The sequence below is a fragment of the Myxocyprinus asiaticus genome, chromosome 24, assembly GCF_019703515.2.
Source record: "Myxocyprinus asiaticus isolate MX2 ecotype Aquarium Trade chromosome 24, UBuf_Myxa_2, whole genome shotgun sequence".
Taxonomy (NCBI): domain Eukaryota; kingdom Metazoa; phylum Chordata; class Actinopteri; order Cypriniformes; family Catostomidae; genus Myxocyprinus; species Myxocyprinus asiaticus.
Window position 1 is genome coordinate 19,076,189 of NC_059367.1, and position 16,127 is coordinate 19,092,315.

Consider the following 16,127-nt stretch of genomic DNA (forward strand, 5'->3'; position numbering starts at 1 on the left):
TTAGAAGCATATAGCTTTCAGATCATTCTTGCATTGGTAACATTAAACCATGGTAATGGAGTAAGGCATAAAATGCAGAAACAGAAAGAATTTTTCTTTTTCTTTTGTTAATAGATGTTGTAATAAATTTAAGCTGCTGTTTTGCTTTGTTCTTGCATTGACAGGTTTCAGAAAAGAAAGTCTGATCACACTTACCACAGAGAGATGGCATGTGTGTTTTTCCCCCTTTTAACATTCAAATATTACAATCTCCATTGGTCAGCATTCCGATTCAAGTCAAAATATGCTAGAGAAATCAAGTCACTGGATCAATCATTTCTTGTGGTTGTGTGCAAGTTGTGTGCAAAATATGAAGGTAAATTCATTTGACACTTCAACCGATTTGCTTCTAATAAGATAGAATACTTGTAAAGTAATTTTAACATTCTTAAAACAGTTTACATGTTTTTTTTTCTAATTTGAAACACATTCATAATTTCATTACAAGAATTGAGTCATAAAATTAGATTTTTGTTGCTTGATTTATGCTGTGAGAGGTGAACAGGAGGCCGGATTTCACATGTATTATGTCATACTGCAATCCAGCACAAACATTCAACTTTAATTTCTTTGTTCCCACCTAACCAACTTATTTCCAGGAAATCCATTCATCCTGTATTAGTCTGTAATACACAGTAAATGCAAAGAAATACCTCAACTACAACCTACCTGTCATAAATGACTATGTGAAAAGCTGAATTATTTCCCCTCAAAGATATACAATATTTCAATATGTAAATCAAATTTTTAAATTGTTTACATTTTGAATCGATCAGATATGCTATTAAACGTTCATTCAAGTAATTCAAAAAGCTTAAAATTAAGTACCCTCTCCTCTACAATGTCTTCTGAATAATTTGGAAGGATAAAAGGTCAGTTAGTTTAACCAAAGTAGATTATTATCTGTTCAGTATATTCACTCAATCTCTCAAAATCTAAACCTTGCTTGTAATCAAATGTTGTCTCCGTGTTAAGAGACCAAATACAGTAAAGTACTGTTGTCTTATTAATTTATTTTATATCTTTACCTTTTCTTGGTTTGAATATCAAAGGACTGGTCACATATTCAGATCCGAACAGATTCAGATCTGAACATGATAATGGCATGAAGTAGTTTTGTGCAAAGCAATGAAATATTTATAATAAAAATGAATTGAGGCAAATAAATAAAACACAATAAATTACAGCAAAAATGTAACTAAAGTCACTCAGGGAAAGAGCACCTGCAAACCTGAATAGGCATTATTTCATAGAGATTCATATTTTCAGTCAGCCCCTTTTATCTGTATCATCCCTTTAAATCAACTAAGAAAGGAACAAGCACCATTTTTCATGGAAGTTTCTCTGTTGTTTTATATATATATATATATATATATATATATATATATATATATATATATATATATATATATATATATATACTGTTGTTCTATTATCATTCCTACTTGACAGGGCAACAGGAAGTATCCAGTCCAACCAGTTAGCATAAATTGTAGAAACTTTGTCTTTTTGTCTGCCCCCATTGATTACCATTCATATAGAGGCTTATGCTTGTCTCCTGGCACTCATTCTTAAACATAGTTTGTTTTGCCCTTAAAGATAAGGTAATATACATGCACGTTAAGTATTTTTGAATAGTTAGTTTAAATAAAACAAATTACTCGGTCAAGAGTGCAGCTGTTCACAAGGCGTGGATAAATTTTTGCAAATTTTTGTTTCGAGGCCCTTAGGATCTTTGTAAAAGGACAGAGATATTGAGCCAAATGGTAATGTTTGTAGGGTTAAATCATAAGAACCCCTTTGATATAGCCATCATACATTCACCATAAAATATACCAGTTTGGTTGATTTCTGAACAGCTAGATTTGTCATGTTTTTAACCAATCTAACGCATCCCAATGGAAAACATATGGTTCTTCAAACCTGTTTCGATTTGATTTACCATATCACATATCAGCATAGAGCTCATTTTCCCCTCAAAATCACTATAAGATGACAGTAGATGCTTATTCACCATCCACCATTTTAAAGCATCTTAAACTGAATCAAAGGCCACAACAGCTCTTAAAGATCACTTCAAAGACCTCCTAATCCCCTCCCCTGGCTGTCCACTCTTCACTCATCCAAAAGAGAAAGAATGGAAAAAATAACAATATGAATGAACACTCATCTTCACATTACACAGTAAGGCTCACGGGGCAGTTGAGGTGGAGTTCTACAACAGGGAGGCAGGTGGGCCAGCAGGCCCTTTTTCAGGTCTTTGTTGAGGAAAAAGCAGATGATGGGGTTAACGCCAGCCTGGGCGAAACTCATCCACACGGTGGTGGACAGATACCGGTGTGGGATGGTGCACGCCTTCACAAAGACCCGCCAGTAACAGGCCACAATGTATGGGGACCAGAGCACCAGAAAAAACAAGGTGATGACATAGAACATCCTGCCAAGCTGCTTCTCAGCCTTAAACTCCTCCATGCCTAGCAAGCGTCTGTTCTGGTTGTGCAAGTTCTGCCTGATGCCCAATAAAGTGGGAGGCATTGGACCACGGCCGAACCCTGCTATCCAGTTTGCAGCTGCCTGGCCAGTGGCTCCAGGCCCGTGAAAGGTCCAGTTTTGGCTGATGGCCGGAACCATCTGGACCGGCTTCATCTTCCGATGCTTGTATTCAAACAGCAGGAGTTTCATGTAGACCACATGAGTGGCCAGGATTAGCACAGCCAGCATGAGCATGAAGCCTAACGTATCATTGGCCTTGAAGTAGCGGTGTTCAAAGATGCACTGGTCCTCCTCACGGATAAACTTGTAGGTGCCTACGTCGAAGACAGGTGGGAATGCCATGGCGACCGACAGTGTCCAGACCATACAGACCACTGCAACACAGGTCCAGAAGGTCATTCGCTTAGAGTAGAACCGGTGGTGGGCGATGGCCATGTAACGTGTGACACTAATGCAGAACAGCATGAAGGCAGCATGGAAGCAAAAAAGTACGGCCATGAAGGCCACCACCTTGCAGCTGAGCACGCTATAAGTCCAAGCAGAGCCGTTCTTGATGGACACCAGCACGAAGGGAAAGCAGACTGCTGAACGAATGGTGTCGGCAAGGCAGAGGTCCAGAAGAAAGTAGTAAGGTGCCTTGTGAAGCGCTCTGTCCCGCAGCACCAGCAGAGACACCACTAAGTTGCCTACCAGGCTGATGCAGATGATAAGCCCCAGAAGGACAAGTTTGACATAGGTAGACACAGCCGAAGAAGGTGCTCCACCCATCATGCCACCTGTAGTAGACACTATGGCTGCCAAGGGGTTCCCAGGCCCGTCGCTGCTCGCGTTTCCGTTGGCCATCCCTTTCGCTGCTCTAATTGCACGCCTTCTCCTCTGAAACCAACTCCTCCTTTACCCCCACTTCCTCCACTCCCTCCTCCACCTCCGCCTCCTCCGGCTGAGCTGTCGTCCGTCCTCGTGGTTGCCTTTCGTTGTTGTCTCAAATAAAAGGTGAGAAGCTTGATCTGCATTGCCCCATTTTGCACAGTTCTCTTTGGAACTTCCCTTCAAAGGTGCCACCTCTGGCCTCCACACCTATGAATAAACAACAAAACATTTGTTACAGTTTTTTCCCCCCAAAAGAGTTGCTGGTTCTTCTCACAGGTCATAGACACAACTGACATCTGAGAAAAGTAAATGGCTATAAAATTTAGTTTACTAATGTTAGGTACAGTAAAGTAGCAGGTAGCATAACTTGATATTGATGCTTGATAAAAAAAAGCTTATTCTCAGAATCAGTACTGCTTTTTCTTCCTATCCTATTTTGATGTTGGGCAAAAATGTTAGCCTCAATCTATATTCACTTTCATTGCATCTTTTTTCAATGAAAGTGTATGGTGATTAAGGCTGTCATTCTGTGTAACATCTCCATGTTTTACATGGAAGAAAGTCATACAGCTTTAGAACATTATTTTTATCTTGGGTAAACTATCCCTAAAATGCATTTCTGATTGGCTAAAGAAGGGCCGCTCCCCTGACACTTTTTTTGCAGTTTGACAAATATGATATCTCAAGACACCTATTTCTATCTGGCAGTTTATAGTGACAATTAAAGTGTTGCTATTCCAAAAGAAAAATATACAAGAAAAAAAAAAACCTTAAGCACTTTTTAACATCTCAATCAACTCCCTAGTTCAGTGGTTAGGGAACTGGTCAGGAAGTCTGCCATTTCAAGGGCTTTCTAGGGCTGCATTAGCAATACTATTTAGTGCACTAAAACGTTCGCTCCCTAGAAAATTCCCAGAATCCACCATAAAAAACCAGGAAGCATTGTTGCTCACATCATGTCTTCTGAAGTCTTTCAAGTCATTACAAGATGAGTCAAAGGCTTATTTTCCCATTAAAAGAAATTTGCTTGTAATTATCTTTTATCCATAATGTGCATGAAAGGTTTTTAGAAGAATTGTTAATTTTTTATTCATGTCTTTCATTATAACACTGTACAGTACATTTATCTAAAAAATGCACAATGTAATTTATAGAGTGATGTTGTTGATTAATAATACCAGCTGCGCTTAAATGTGTGACCTCGTAATTGTGTCTCAGATAATTTTATCATTAGTGTCTCAATGTTTAGTGGATGAACCCCCTTGCCAGTGCCCGAATTCGTTTTCAGAATATACTGGTTCACGACATAGCAAGCAAAGAAGCGAGATGAGACGCACCCCCAGTGTCTTTTGAATCCGTTTGAATAAAGATTAGTTCAGATTCATTCAGTCAACATTTTAACAGATTGCATAGGCTGAGTTCAAAATTGCGTACTACCCATACTACTCGTGCAACTTCTACAACAAATCTATGGCAGAAATAGTAAGAGTAGTATGGTAGTATGCAATTCCAAACTCAGCCGTACAGTATTTTAGACAAGTTAGCGTCTTCTGTGTTATGCGAGTCATTTAATCAATTGATTCAACTGATTCGTTAAAAAGCACAGAGTCGTTCATGACCAATATAAGTAAATGAGAACGATTAATTCATTTAAAAGATCCATTCAAAAACACTAATGTTTTTAGCCACTCGTGACATGAAACTGATTGGAAAAAACAACAGAAGTATGAGGACAGTGCATAAAATACAGATTAACGTGCATCATGCTAAATATCAAACCACATAGTGGTATTTGCAAATTACAGTTTAATACCTCTGAAACTAATAAGACACAAACCTAACCACTGATGTCGGGTTTTCCACTGTAAACAGCCAGGGTTGACAAACAAAAAACAAACCAAACCACAATGTGAAGCCACGTTTTCTATACTCGCATTAAAAGCAAGTACTGCTCGTGACAGTGGAAGATGATTTACGTCTGTGTGTGGGCTACTGAACCACGGATTGACATGATGCACTCTCAGCAACAGGCTTAAACATCACACTGAATACGGCAAGGTAACGTCTATATATTTTATATATCTGCATGTACAGGGTTGGGAGAGTTACTTTTGAAATGTATTCCACTACAGATTACAGAATACATGCTGTAAAATGTAATTTGTAACGTATTCCATTAGATTACTTAAGGTCAGTAACGTATTCTAAAAACTCTGGATTACTTCTTCAGCACTGGTAGATTTTTTCACTTGTTTTGCCTATAAAAACTCTGCTAGTACAGTAAGACAAAATACACATGTTAAAAATATATTATCTGAAAAACATAAATATCTTATGCAGTGTTGTTTCTTAAACAAGATAATCAAATTGATCTTGTTTTAAGGATTTTTAGATATTTTTACAGGAAAACAATACAAAAATTATCAAGAATAAAATTTTTGTCTTACTAGAAAAAAAGAAATTATGATCCAACGTGAATTTTCTTGATAAAAAAATATGATCATGCCTGGTAACATGTGCATGTAAAATTGCTAGAAATAGCATTTTAGCTTAGCGTAAAGGTGACAATTTTCACAAGGTTTATTTCTATTTCTTCTGCTCCAAACTTACTTCAAACTTACTTCTCTGTCTGCTCGTATGAATGTTATATGTCATAAGAAAGTGTTTCACCGCTGTTCAAATGCACTTTGGATCGCATCATTTATATGTATAAATGTTTTCCATCTGAAAGGACTAAATATTAAATGAAACAAATGACAATAAAATGCAAAGTAATCTCTTCAGTAATCAAAATACTTTTTGAATGTAACTGTATTCTAATTACCAATGATTTAAATTGTAACTGTAGTGGAATACAGTTACTTATATTTTGTATTTTAAATACGTAATCCCGTAACATGTATTCCGTTACTCCCCAACCCTGTGTATGTATAACCTTAGTTATATTATTTAGTAGTTTGTCAAGGTGTTAGCACGCATTTTTCATCTCAGTGGATTTTGGGTTGTTTGCACATATACTGAAAGTTTTGACTCCTACCTTCAAGCACCTTTAATGATACTTCTAAGTTAACTTAATTTACAACAGTATGAGGATTATACATGTGTGCAAAAAGTATTTTGACAATTTAAAAGTACAGTAGTTCCATTAATGTGATTATTTTAAAAGAATAAATAGTCTTATTTGATTTGATCAACTAAGCATCTCTACAGCAATGCACTTCTCATGTTCAGTTACATTTTAAATGTTTAAAGTTGTACTGCATAATACAATTCTTTGAACAATAAATAAATATCATATTAATTTTAATCATGAGTACTAATACTTTAGCATATGTAACAGCACATGTTAGCTTTCCAAAATGGTGTCTATTTTGTTTGTCCACCATCAGTAAACAGAGATCAATCAATAGTCTGTTGAATGATAAGCAGGGTTCCTGTAAGCATCTGCTGTACCATGCTGAGGAACATCTTCTGCTTCTCCCTTAGTGCCGAGCAGATCAGCTGTTTCCACCACACGCTACATGGCATGCCAGCAACTAGTCTTTCATGGTAATTACCTCATTGTTGCTAGGCTACAACACATCACTTGTTATGTCTTGAGTATGGGCATGTGACTGAGATGCGGGTGGGGGGGTGGGGGTTTGGCCTAGTATTTAGTTACATAGTATGTGTAATAATAGTTATGATTTCATTGATTAAATTAATTATTCAATATATTTGTAAGGCAATGTTTAAACTATAAGGATAATGATTAAATTGTAAGCATAATGATTAGTTTGCAGTCTTTGAAGTCTATCCTAAATTGACTGCAGAGATTCAGGCAGTATTCTGTCTGGCTGGTACAGGCTGTCTATGTTGAGGGTATTTGGACGAGGGCATGTAAAGTTGCCAAATCAACAGTCTCCCCTGCTTTGGCATAGCAAAGCCAGCTAGCATTATCCGACTCAGTAAATGTGAAAGATAATTGACCCATGAATTCAGGTCTATACCTTCACCTGTGGTGATATTGGCAGCACTTAAAGAGCCATTAGTGCCAGCCCTCACTGGCTAACGGCCTCTGGTACCGAGCGAGCTATAAGAAGATGCCTTAGCTGATGACAAAGTCGCTGAGTACCTTAGTCTAACAAAAGACAGAACTGCACCGACCCATTGTTTTAGAGCAGAAACACTAATTCACTTGTGTCACCGCAATTACAGCTGCTTGTTGCTAGGCTACAGGGTCCTTCTGCCTTGTGCGGTGTATGTGTCTTTGTAAGTCTGAATGCAACTCAGATTTGTGTGTGTTGAGGTGAGTTTGGCAGGAAAGAACATAAAAAGATCATAAAAGTGTATGTTTCTGTTAGTCAAGAAGTTGAAATGTTGTTTAACTGTAGTCTGTCTTTACTATGACAACCTGTTTATAAATGGAAAAATATTATATAATTGTAAGGTGTATTTTGAATCAGCAGTTTCACTATTCCTTGACTCACTTTCAGAAGATGTCAGGAAGAATGTTAGCCTCAGTCACCATTCAATTTCATTGAATCTCTTTTCCATACAATGACAATGTTTACATGGACACCAGAAAGCGGCTTATTGTGAGAAAGCAGAGTTTCCGTTTACATCACCTTATTCAGCTCCGCCCCTTTTCCGTACTCCGCTCTTCCACATTTTGTCATCTAACTTCCTGTTTATATTGAAGCTACTGAGAAGAGTCGATCAAAATGGATTACGTGTGGGAGCACAGAAAGTATTTTTCACCAAGAGTTGATGGTGTGAGTCCACATCACCCCTTTACTTCGTGAAAATGCTAGTGAGGTGTTTTTTCCGAGACACACGGAGGTAAATTGGACCTGGCAGATCACATTCAGACAGATATGACACACTGCACTTTTTCATAATACAAGTGTTTAATTGTTATAAGTGTTATTCTACTTTTTTTTTAAGGTACAACTTGTTAATAATTTATGTTAATGTGTTGTTGACATGAAATTTCCAACATTGACAGCTCATATTATTACACATGCAAGTTCATAACGTTAAAGAAAATGTATTTGTCACCCTACATTTTTAAGAGGGTTAAATGTGATTAAAATTATTGTAAATGGAATATGAAATAAAACATACACTTTCACATGTATATGTGTGTATATAAATATAGTAGCACCCCTTCCCCCATCCTGGTTTAACACTCAAAAAAATCTACTCAACTTAACTATAACGCGATGGGTGAATGACACGAGAAGATGGTCAGAGGTGTTGTACAGAGATATTTTTTATGACTTTGTGTTGTCTCTTGGAGTTTCATGAGCACAGAGGCACATCAGTACGTCCACAGTGTGAAGGTAGGATCTTGTGTATTTATGAATAAAGTACTCTTGTTTTGAAATCTCCCCACTCAGTTTCCAGTTGTTATGACATACCCTGAACACTTTAAAATACCCATGATGACTTTTGACGACACTGTATCCTGTAAATCCACTTCGCTAGCTATTTTACTTTGACAGCAACACTATCGATGTCTATATAGCAACCGCTAGAACAGAAGTTCCAAGACAAAATGTACAAGATGGCTGCGCGCTAGTTTCTCTGGAGCATAAGGTGAATAAGTGCCATACTCTTTACTCCCATATACAGGTGCATCTCAATAAATTAGAATGTCGTGGAAAAGTTCATTTATTTCAGTAATTCAACTCAAATTGTGAAACTCGTGTATTAAATAAATTCAGTGCACACAGACTGAAGTAGTTTAAGTCTTTGGTTATTTTAATTGTGATGATTTTGGCTCACATTTAACAAAAACCCACCAATTCACTATCTCAAAAAATTAGAATATGGTGACATGCCAATCAGCTAATCAACTCAAAACACCTGCAAAGGTTTCCTGAGCCTACAAAATGGTCTCTCAGTTTGGTTAACTAGGCTACACAATCATGGGGAAGACTGCTGATCTGACAGTTGTCCAGAAGACAATCATTGACACCCTTCACAAGGAGGGTAAGCCACAAACATTCATTGCCAAAGAAGCTGGCTGTTCACAGAGTGCTGTATCCAAGCATTTTAACAGAAAGTTGAGTGGAAGGAAAAAGTGTGGAGGAAAAAGATGCACAACCAACCAAGAGAACCGCAGCCTTATGATTGTCAAGCAAAATCGATTCAAGAATTTGGGTGAACTTCACAAGGAATGGACTGAGGCTGGGGTCAAGGCATCAAGAGCCACCACACACAGACATGTCAAGGAATTTGGCTACAGTTGTCATATTCCTCTTGTTAAGCCACTCCTGAACCACAGACAACGTCAGAGGCATCTTACCTGGGCTAAGGAGAAGAAGAACTGGACTGTTGCCCAGTGGTCCAAAGTCCTCTTTTCAGATGAGAGCAAGTTTTGTATTTCATTTGGAAACCAAGGTCCTAGAGTCTGGAGGAAGGGTGGAGAAGCTCATAGCCCAAGTTGCTTGAAGTCCAGTGTTAAGTTTCCACAGTCTGTGATGATTTGGGGTGCAATGTCATCTGCTGGTGTTGGTCCATTGTGTTTTTTGAAAACCAAAGTCACTGCACCCGTTTACCAAGAAATGTTGGAGCACTTCATGCTTCCTTCTGCTGACCAGCTTTTTAAAGATGCTGATTTCATTTTCCAGCAGGATTTGGCACTTGCCCACACTGCCAAAAGCACCAAAAGTTGGTTAAATGACCATGGTGTTGGTGTGCTTGACTGGCCAGCAAACTCACCAGACCTGAACCCCATAGAGAATCTATGGGGTATTGGCAAGAGGAAAATGAGAAACAAGAGACCAAAAAATGCAGATGAGCTGAAGGCCACTGTCAAAGAAACCTGGGCTTCCATACCACCTCAGCAGTGCCACAAACTGATCACCTCCATGCCACGCCCAATTGAGGCAGTAATTAAAGCAAAAGGAGCCCCTACCAAGTATTGAGTACATATACAGTAAATGAACATACTTTCCAGAAGGCCAACAATTCACTAAAAATGTTTTTTTTATTGGTCTTATGATGTATTCTAATTTTTTGAGATAGTGAATTGGTGGGTTTTTGTTAAATGTGAGCCAAAATCATCACAATTAAAAGAACCAAAGACTTAAACTACTTCAGTCTGTGTGCACTGAATTTATTTAATACACGAGTTTCACAATTTGAGTTGAATTACTGAAATAAATGAACTTTTCCACGATATTCTAATTTATTGAGATGCACCTGTACATGCAGCTTGTTCAGTAAGCAGCTCTCTCCACAGCAACATAATTTCCCCGCAACGCTTCTGTAAATAACAAACATGGTATATGAGGAAGACTTCACTATTTTATTCTCCGTTGCTCTGCTTTATTTCCAGATATTCCAGAGTTGTTGCTGTTTTTGTTTCCTTTCTTTCCTGACCTGCAGCGGAATTATGCTGCAACAGTAGAGTTTCCTCTTACGTAAAACTTCGGGATTCCCTTAATGTACGAGTGCATATACTGGTATGTGAACGTGAGGGACTGTCAATATTTTACATTAGTGTATGTAAATATAAAAGTATAGTTTATAGTGTATGTGCTTTTCCCACTGTAGTCCCAGAAATGTTGAATTCTTTCCACTTTGTTCTTCGGTCTGTTCCACGCACATGCGCACTCCTCAAATACCTGTTAGAATGTCGCTTACGTGTTTACATGGCCACATTAAGCTGCGTTCTCTGTGAGAAAACTGGATGTGTTAAACTGCTTTCTCTTAATCCCTTAAATGGTGTAAGGAAATTGGTGTTCTCATTTACATGATGTTTCAGAACACTGCTTTCTGCAAAACCCTGGAATAAACCGTTTTCTTGAGTGCATGTCGTTAAATGAAACTGAATGTTGACCGTGGTTAACATTCTGCCTAACATCTCATTCACTCAAAAAAGAAAGTCATACAGGTTTAGAACAACATGAGTAAACGATGACAGCATTTTTGTTTTTGGGTGAACTTTAAGTATAGTTAGTGTTGAGAAAATATTAGCTGTTGTAGCAACTGTAGATTTTGCTTTTAAAAGATTTGCAGAATGATGCAAATAGAGAACAGAATACATATTGTTAGATAGAAATAAACTGAAGATGACAAGTTAGGCAAACTATAGGTAAATATTCCCTAACAGTTTGGTAAGAACAATCAAAATAAAGGATATCCAATGAGTCAAACACAGGGACATTTGAAATATGTTTTTTTGCACGTGTTCTCTCAACATGTTTGTTTATTAATTTTGATGCTAATGTATTTGTAATTCTGACAAAACTTCTATTGGAAACCTGAGTGAAATAACTTACAGTACTACATGTTCACCGTTGAGCTTTTATTTTGGTGATATCCAGATGAACAGCTCACATTCACAACAGCTGTATAATGTGTTCCTCAATCTCCTCCTCTGTCCACAAATACAAAATATTTATATTGCAAATTATTTGTATTTGTATATTAACTTGTAGTGGCCAAATATTTGGAATTAAGCAAAAATGAAATTAAAGAGAATCTGGAGTGCTTTAAATATAACACACTCAGTGCAAGCAAACAGAACCGAACTCGGATCACATCTGATACTCTGAACACCAGCTGGAATTGTGGAGCACAGGACCACTTTGAAAACTCTGTAACAATGCAATAACACAATACAGACCGGACAGAGCAGTGCTCATAAATTTGAAGCGAGCAGCGTGGGCAGACTATTTATTTATTTAATTAAATCGAAGCCCTTAGCATTTTAATAATTGCACAAGGCCATATAATGATTTCAATTTTAATTTCATTAATTGTGCAGCCCTACTAGAACTTTACTGGTACATAAAAAAGAACAAAGGCCAAATGAATATGAACATTTTACCTGAATGTCACATTTTTCACTTGGAAATGTATAGCAGTTCAATGACCTGGTTTAGGAATGGTATTCAAATTTTTATGGGCCATAGACAAACCTTTTCAAAATGCAGATTTTATCAATTTGGTGTGCAGATGTTTCTTTTTCACTTTCCCTCTGTAAATGTTAATGCATACATATTTAGCTCTGTGAAATAAAGAGTTGAACAAATATGGGTCTTCTTTGGATGTGTCAGAGCTGGTTCTGTCATTCATGTCAACCTACATGATGTGAAGTTCAGCTCTCTCTATTTTTTAAACTCTAGACAGACGCATGCATTCCAGTGAGGGCGGCTGAAAAGTTTCACTTATTTAACGAAACAGAATTTACCCTCCTCCACAAAATACTTTGATGTGTACCTCAGATATTCAGCTTTAAAAATATATTTCCTAATGAAGTTAACTATAGGGTACAAGGCCCCATGGGGTAAAAGGCACTTTTGGTTTTATTTTCTCCCAAAACACTGAAGAGCAACAAAAACTACCACAATACTTTTCTTAACACCTGTTTGTCAGTATACACTGCAAAATATTCCTGATCCATGAGATCACTGCGTGCATTGTCTAATTTTTGATTTTGAGGTAATTATACCTAATATTTAATAATTTTTTTTAAATGTTACAAATTTATGTGGCTAATGAAAATCCCTGAAACTCTCAAATGTATTTTGAGACAAAATACTAATTTGTCATTTTCAGTTTTGTTCAAGGTGATTCAATCAAAAGATTTTTAATAAATCTCCAGTAAGTGAAAGTGTTGCAGGGGATAAAGGCCCCCATAAAACACATTGTTTTTCATAAGTGGAGCATAAAGATTTAATTTGAAGAATGTTCAAAGTGGGCTCAGACTGACTGATCCAGTCACAACAGAGATTCATTTGTTTATAGAATACTTGAGATGTTATAAAATGCCAAATGTGATTGAAATTAACAGGAAATGGTTAACCCTTTCCTGCAGTAGTAATTTTGAGTAAGCATTATCTAAATTTGTTACTCAAAAAAGCATCTTGATATCTCAAAAGTATTTGCCTATAGTTGACCAATTTTGTCCAATAACTATTGCCCCTATATCTACACTATATCACTATAACCCCTCTGGGGGCCTTTTACCCCAAGTAATTTTAATCAAAACAACCTTTCATTATTTCTTTTCACACAAATGATGTTGTTCCATCAATATTCAATATGCACTTTGTGACCAGAAAAAAAAAATAATAAAAAAAAAAAATGTCTTAATGTGTGCCGTTAGCCTCATTGGACCCTACACATACACAGTTATCATCCCTGGGTTACCATTATGCTATTAATTATTCTGACTCTATCATATTTGCCTCCAGAGGTTTGAAGTGCCCTTAAAGGCTAAATTGAATATCTCGCATTAATAGTGAGAAGGCCTTCGATCGAGCTGGGAGGAGTCAGATGTAAAGAGCAGGTTGGAAGTAGAAGGCTGGATAGCAACAGCAGTGAATATCGCTACCGTGGTCTCGGTGGGAGGAGGCGACGTGGAATTCACCAACCAAACGAGCCTGAATCATTTCAACTCTCCCACACCTATCATTTTGATAAGATAAAGAAAGAACAATGTGATCCCATCGTCCGTGGCTGGCTTTTATCAAATAAAAGCCAGGTTTTCTCCGCGTCTTCATCTTTATTTGTGTTGGGCTAACGGTGTGGGCTGAGCTGCACGCGATGCGACATATGGCCTATACATACATACATACATATATATATATATATATATATATATATATATATATATATATATATATATATATATATATATATATATATATATATTAATAGTTTGTTGAAGTGGAGCTCATTTAACGACGCTTGTAGGCTACTGTCCAGCTTGGGGCCGATGGTTCTTCTTTTAAGCATACGAAAGAACATGAAAATGATTTATTACTTAGATCCAATGACGTGACCAGCACAGCCAATGTCGGTGCCCCTAATACGCAAAAGAGCAAATGACCGGTATGGACACAGTCAGAGCGCATATGACAGTCCAGACAGAGTTACACTGATTTTCTTAGTTCTCTTGGGTGCAATTTACATATTCATAGATGTACTAAACATTGTGGCCTGCATGTATAAGCTTTGGGTGTGATGGGGAACAGCGTCTCTTTCTGTCTTATTATTCCGCGCGCGCGCGCGCGTGTGTGTGTGCGCGTGCGTGCGCGCGCTTATGTTTGCTTGAGGGACAATGAAATAACAAGTGCATAAAACAGGACTGCATTTTACTTTAGGAACCTACATAGGGTGCGTCATAACGAGATGACGAGAGCCATGGATGCTTTTTTTATGAATGCTCCAATTGACATTAGTATTTGTATGCCCTCAAATTATAGTAAATTATTATTCCACAATATAAACAATAATGTTGTCTATTGTAGAGTCATATATGACGGAGCTCTTACCTAGAATTCTTGGTCTTCCTCCAGACAATGGATCTTGAGGCGATGGTAGGCCTTAACGGGAGCTTGTTGCAAATATATGAAAATAAATAAATAAAATAAAAACAGACAAAAAAGTTGGAAATATGTTTCTTCGACCCGACACAACGTGTTCAATGAATAGCACATGAATCCAGATTGTAATCCAAGAAGCCTCGACGTCCTTTACAAACAACAGAGAATAAACAAATAAATAAATAAATAAATAATGAATTAATGAATACAGGGGATGGTCACGTCTGGGGGGAAAAAGAAACAAGGCCTGTTTCACTGTAAAATCTTTTGTCGAACGGCTCTAAACTTATTATGCCTGGAGCTGGTTTCTTACGTACATACAGGTTTTAAAAAACAAAAAATATCGTTTCCTCTTTTTTCGTGTGCATGTCATGTCTTCGGGGTTTCCATAAAGCTAGGCCAAGCCTCAGCAGTATATTCCCATTACAATGACTAAATCAAACACAGTTGACTGGCAAAATCACTCTATTTATGCTCTGTTTTGTGGTCTCGTTTAATTCTGAGACACAACGTCAGTATCATTATCTCGTGCGCCGACTTATACTGTAAATAACGATTGGCACGCGCTACTGGGCTACAGGACAACGCTTCTTCCCAATCTTCATTTTCTTGCTGAAATCTCGACTGAAGCCAAAGACATTTTCTCCCACGCCACACCGATACACTTCTTATCTTCGACGGGAATAAATCCGCTTTATCGAGCATCGTCCCTGGATATATCCAGTGACATCAACGTTGTCCTCTCACATAGTGTAGTCATTTTGTGTGTAGACATGTACACAGTACATGTAAGCGCCCTATATATTTCAAATGCATAAGCCTGGTACGGTCTGTGATGCGAGGCGCAAAAAAGATGGATCACACATGGCAGTCAATCCCGGTTCTTCAATCGGGAATTCGCCATGACTGTCGGTATCCTGTTGCCATCACTGAAATAAGAACATTAACGAAAAATGATCAACATGAAATGGGTTCCTCTGCGATGATGAATTGGAAACAGCGGCTCCCGTCCCTGCGCTCTACCTCTGTAATCCCTAGATCGGATCCCTCCGGAAACGTCTCGGGATGTTTCGGCAACCTCATTGATGCTGTTCTCCCCACCGTGACGATGTCACATAGTCAAACCACAAACTTTTAAATGGCCAATGTTTTCTCTAATTTGAAGAACACAAAACAGTTATACGAATTACATTATACGGATAGACAGACAGACAGACAGACAGATAGATAGATAGATAGATAGATAGATAGATAGATAGATAGATTAAACAATTATTAGTTTTCACAGTGAAGTAAAATGTAAATATTGAAGTACAAGGTTGTTTGTGAAATTCAAGATGGCCTTGTTTTGTTGTCTAAAGCAGTTGTTGTCAGCACACTTCCAGGGGGGCCTCAATA

General features: G+C 37.6%; 1 protein-coding gene across 1 annotated transcript; it reads right to left on the bottom strand.

The window, feature by feature from the left end:
* Nucleotides 1-1,466: 1,466 nt before the first annotated feature.
* LOC127415440 (probable G-protein coupled receptor 173) lies at nt 1,467-15,745 on the bottom strand. The gene is made up of 2 exons (XM_051654162.1): nt 14,679-15,745; nt 1,467-3,609 (listed from the first exon to the last, which is right to left on the bottom strand). Exon 2 carries the CDS (start codon nt 3,373-3,375, stop codon nt 2,212-2,214), a length of 1,164 nt encoding a protein of 387 aa, XP_051510122.1. The 5' UTR covers nt 3,376-3,609; nt 14,679-15,745; the 3' UTR covers nt 1,467-2,211.
* Nucleotides 15,746-16,127: the final 382 nt, after the last annotated feature.

What these genes read in the sequence shown, in the direction of transcription:
- LOC127415440 (XM_051654162.1), bottom strand. Translation starts at nt 3,375, where the DNA reads ATGGCCAACGGAAACGCGAGCAGCGACGGGCCTGGGAACCCCTTGGCA.